We start from the raw sequence: 4,256 nt of genomic DNA, 5'->3' as shown, positions 1-4,256 counted from the left end.
ATCCTCCGGCCGACCCAGCCCCCACATCCGGGCACCCGTCTGCCGCTGGCTGTCACTCGGAGAGCGCCCTACTTCCGGGCCGGGCCCGGAATGGACCACGCCCACCAGGCTAGGACTCCGCCTCAAAACTTATTACATCCGGGTTCCTAGCACCTCCAAGATTGTCCACACGGCTCGCAGCGGGCCAGTGTTTCTCGGTCCTCAGACAATCCGTGTGTAGCTCCTCTAGCATCTTCCCAGTCGCTCCCTGCCCATAGCCCCGCCTCCGTATTCTTGGCCCCGCCCACTCCCTGTAGGCCACGCTTGTGTCGCATACTGGGGCTCCCACTTATCCTAGTTGAGGAGATGCTTCTCCCATGTACATAAGAAGCTCAATCTGGGCCAGTGCAGTGGCTGACGCCTTTAATCCCAGCACTTTGGGACGCTGAGGCAGGAGGATCACTTAAGACCAAGGGTTCAAGACCAGCGAGGGGGACATGGCGAAACCCCCATCTTTATAAAAAGGAAAAAGGAGCTTAGTCCAACCTTACGTATTCCCCTATCCTCTCCTGCTGGTGATTCCTTAGGATGGGGGCTGACTGGGTTGACCCAGAGCCCAGAAGGGTTATCTCTGCCTCTTCCTTCCACCAGGAGGAGAAACCCTCAGGACCCAGCCCAGACATGCCGGCCACTGCAGAGCCCAGCTCCAGTGAGACCGACAAGGAGTTGTTGTCCCCGGCTGTGCCATCTGCCGCCACCTCCTCCTCCATGGCGGAGGAGCCGGGCCCTGAGCAGGCAGCCACACCACCAGTGTGGGAACGTGGAGGGCTTGGAGGGATGCAGCAGGGCTCCTCCCCAGCCCCAGACAGCTGCCAGCCTGGCCCCGGACCCAGCCCTGGCCCGACCAGCATAGTCTCCGGGACCAGCGAGGACCTGCGGCCTCCCAGACGACGCCCACCTCCAGGTGATCTGTGATGGGACCTTCGGGGGAGTCACGGGCCCTGGAACAATAGAAGCAAGAAGTAGAGAATCTCTAACCTAAGGGCCTTTCTAGAGGGATGCCACTCATCATTTTACTGTGCTGCCAGTGGATGCCAGGCTGTGGCTCCAATGGTGAGCCTGGCCAATCCAGCCCCTGCACTGTGGCAGCTCAAGTTTGTTGTTTGTGGTAGGCAGAGAGTAGAGGCCCCAGCATCATATTTGCTTCTCTGGGGCAGAGCCCTGGGGTCAGGGACAGCACTAGTGAGGAAGGGACCAGTGACCCCTGTTCTGTGCGTCCTGCAGGGAAGCAAATCCCTTGCTCCAGCCCTGGCTGCTCCCTCAGTTTTCCCAGCGTCCGCGACCTGGCACAGCATCTTCGGACCCACTGTCCGCCCACACAGTCCCTGGAAGGTAGGGCCAGGACCGGTAATGGGGAGGCAGGTTAGGGTGGGAAACAGGTGGAGCCCCTCGGAGCCAGCCTTGACCACCCCTTTCCACTCCTCTGTCTTCATCCTTACCAGGCAAGCTCTTCCGCTGCTCAGCCCTGAGCTGCACCGAGACCTTCCCCAGCATGCAGGAGCTGGTGGCTCACAGCAAACTGCACTACAAGCCCAATCGCTACTTCAAGTGAGACCCTGACCTCTTGAGCTCCGTCCTGTCCTAGCCTCACCCTGTGTGTGGGCTCCAGGCCTTCCTCCCTTCCTGGTCAGGGTGTTGGAGGGCGGGATTTGATGTGGGTGGCCTTTTGGGGAAGCCCCGCCCCTACATCGCTGGATGGGGCGGGGCATAAGTGGGCGTGGCTCCACCCCGCGAGGCGTTACCTCCCAAGTGGAAAACCGGCCTCCTAACTTAAAATTGAGACTTCTTTCCGGGTTTCCCCAGGAAACCAGCACCTGTAGTGGGCAGGAAGGGTCGCTGCCACGCTTGTACGGGAGCGGGGAGGCGATTGGTGCCCAGGCTCCGTTCCCACGCTCGAAGGGCGGGTGGCATTGCACAGAACCCTCTCTCTGGTCTCCCTGGAGGCCTAGCCCAGCCCTCTGCCCACCCCCAGGTGTGAGAACTGCCTCCTGCGCTTCCGCACGCACCGCTCGCTCTTCAAGCATCTACATGTTTGCGTGGAGAATGCGCAGAGCCCAGCCCCGCCACCACCCCCGGCCCTGGACCGAGAGCCGCCCGCGCCCGAGCGTCCCCCGGAGGTTGACCTCGCGTCAGCGCCGGGCCTGCCGTTCCCCCTGCTGGAACCTTTCACGACCCCCGCCCCTGCCGCCACCGGACCGTTCGTGCCCTACTTGATCCCTGCGCCCTTTGGCCTAAGCCCCCCGCGCCTGTGCCCCTTCCTGGCCGCTGCACCCGGGCCGCCGGCTTCCAGCGCCGCCGTCTGGAAAAAGAGCCAAGGTGAGTATGGGGGTGGGGGTCACCAGGAGGGTGAGCTGGCCTCGCCCCGACTCTGAACTTGACCCGCCGCTTTACCGCAGGTGCTGGCAGCAGCCCCCGAAGACCCCAGGGCGGCTCCAGCGCGCCCTCAGGTGCGTGCAGGTGACCACCAGGGAGGGGTGGAGGGGCTTTCCTGCGTCCTGCGGGGTCCGGTGGATACCAGGAGGGAACAGTGCCTATCCCTTTCCCAGGGGGCCACAAATGCCACCGTCCCGAAATACAGGATTTTTGCCTTAAAAATGACTGGCACCTGCGCCTTCATCTGCGGCGGCGTTCCCGTGTAAACCTTGCGCCCCTTTCACCGTTCACCTCGGAGCGGGCTTCTCCCCGGCGGTGGATCTGGGGATGGTAGTAGGGGACGCGGAAAAGCCAAGTTGGGTGCCCCCAACTCTGGGGGCAGACAGACCCGGGTGAAACTGAACCAGGCGCCCGGAAGCTGATGGGGGGTGGGAAAAGGTCCCACCCACCCTCGCCGGCGTCTTCCATCCTTGGCGCACGGGTCTTCTGGGTTGGGGGAGCCCGGGACTGACCGGGTCCCGCCTGCCCGCAGGGCACGCGGCCCCGAGCCGCATCGTGTGGGAGCACACGCGCGGCCGCTACTCGTGCATGCAGTGCGCCTTCTCCACGGCCTCGCGGTCCGCCATGACCCTGCACCTGGAGGACCACCGCCCCGGCGCCCCCGCGGCCCCCGCGCCCGGGCCACCGCGCCCCGACGCCCCCGCGGGTAAGGCCGAGGAATGCGCGGGTGGAGAGGGGGGCGGGGGCCCAAGGCGCTGAGGCTCAGGCGCCCCCCTCCTCTGCCCCACCCAGATCCGGCCCCGCTTGCACCCAAGGTGTCGCCGCTGCTTTCAGAGGGGGAGCTTCCAGTGTTCTCGCAGCTCTGAACCCTGCCGCTTTCGGGGTGGCCCATGGGATGAGGGTAGTTTTGTCATTTGGAGGGGGCTGCAGGGAAGGGGGATTGGGGTGGACAATAAAGAAGGCGCCATGAGCCAGCCTGTGCTGTGTTCCCATCCCTTGCCCCCCCCTCCAAAGTGCAGGGGGCTGGACCCCAGCAGTCATGGAGCGATCACATCTTGGGAGGACCACCTGGGTCCACAGGTGCAAGCCTCAGCCCACCTGTGTCCTATCTCCCCATCACCCCAATCCTGGGACCCGGGTCCCCAATACCCACTGTGGCACTGTTCTCTCTTGTCCGGAAACCAAATGGGATAGGACTTTCCAGTTTTCTTTTAAGAAGTCCCGGCTGGGGCCGGTTGCGGTGGCTCACGCCTGTAATCCCAGCACTTTGGGAGGCCTAGGCGGGCGGATCACGAGATCAGGAGATCGAGACCATCCTGGCTAACACGTTGGGTTTACAGACGTGAAACCCCCTCTCTACTGAAAATACAAAAAATATTAGCCGGGCATGGCGGCATGCGCCTGTAGTCCCAACTGCTGGGGAGGCTGAGCCAAGCAAAATGGCGTGAACACGGGAGGCGGAGCTTCCAGTGAGCCGAGATCGTGCCACTGCACTCCAGCCTGCGCGACACAGCAAGACTCCCTCCCTCGCCAAAAAAAAAGTCCCGGCCGGGCACAGTGGGTCTCGCCTGTAATCCCAGCACTTTGGCAGGCCGAGGCAGGTGGATCACGAGGTCAGGAGATCGAGACCATCCTGGCTAGCACAGTAAAACCCCGTCTCTACTAAAAAAAAAAAATACAAAAAATTAGCCGGGCGTGGTGGCAGGCACCTGTAGTCCCAGCTACTCGGGAGGCTGAGGCAGGGGAATGGAGTGAACACAGGAGGCAGAGCTTGCAGTGAGTCGAGATCGCGCCACTGCACTCCAGCCTGGGCGACAGAGCGGGACTCCCATCTCAAAAAAAAA

The 4,256-nt window shown here is 62.9% G+C and overlaps 1 protein-coding gene across 1 annotated transcript in view; it reads left to right on the top strand.

Annotated features, from left to right (window-relative positions):
* ZNF414 (zinc finger protein 414) overlaps positions 1–3,390 on the top strand; it is a 10,623-nt gene extending 7,233 nt beyond the window's left edge. The window contains exons 2-8 of the mRNA XM_011966269.1: positions 631–943; positions 1,264–1,371; positions 1,482–1,587; positions 2,012–2,355; positions 2,436–2,486; positions 2,945–3,118; positions 3,205–3,390. Of these exons, the coding sequence (XP_011821659.1) occupies positions 631–943; positions 1,264–1,371; positions 1,482–1,587; positions 2,012–2,355; positions 2,436–2,486; positions 2,945–3,118; positions 3,205–3,278 (1,170 nt within the window). The 3' untranslated portion in view covers positions 3,279–3,390. The remainder of the gene's footprint in view (positions 1–630; positions 944–1,263; positions 1,372–1,481; positions 1,588–2,011; positions 2,356–2,435; positions 2,487–2,944; positions 3,119–3,204) is intronic.
* The last annotated feature ends 866 nt before the right edge of the window (positions 3,391–4,256 follow it).

This window comes from Mandrillus leucophaeus, unplaced genomic scaffold (assembly GCF_000951045.1).
Source record: "Mandrillus leucophaeus isolate KB7577 unplaced genomic scaffold, Mleu.le_1.0 Scaffold751, whole genome shotgun sequence".
In the NCBI taxonomy this organism is placed as follows: Eukaryota; Metazoa; Chordata; class Mammalia; order Primates; family Cercopithecidae; genus Mandrillus; species Mandrillus leucophaeus.
Note: the sequence above shows the minus strand (reverse complement) of the source record. Positions and strands in the feature narration are given on the sequence as shown.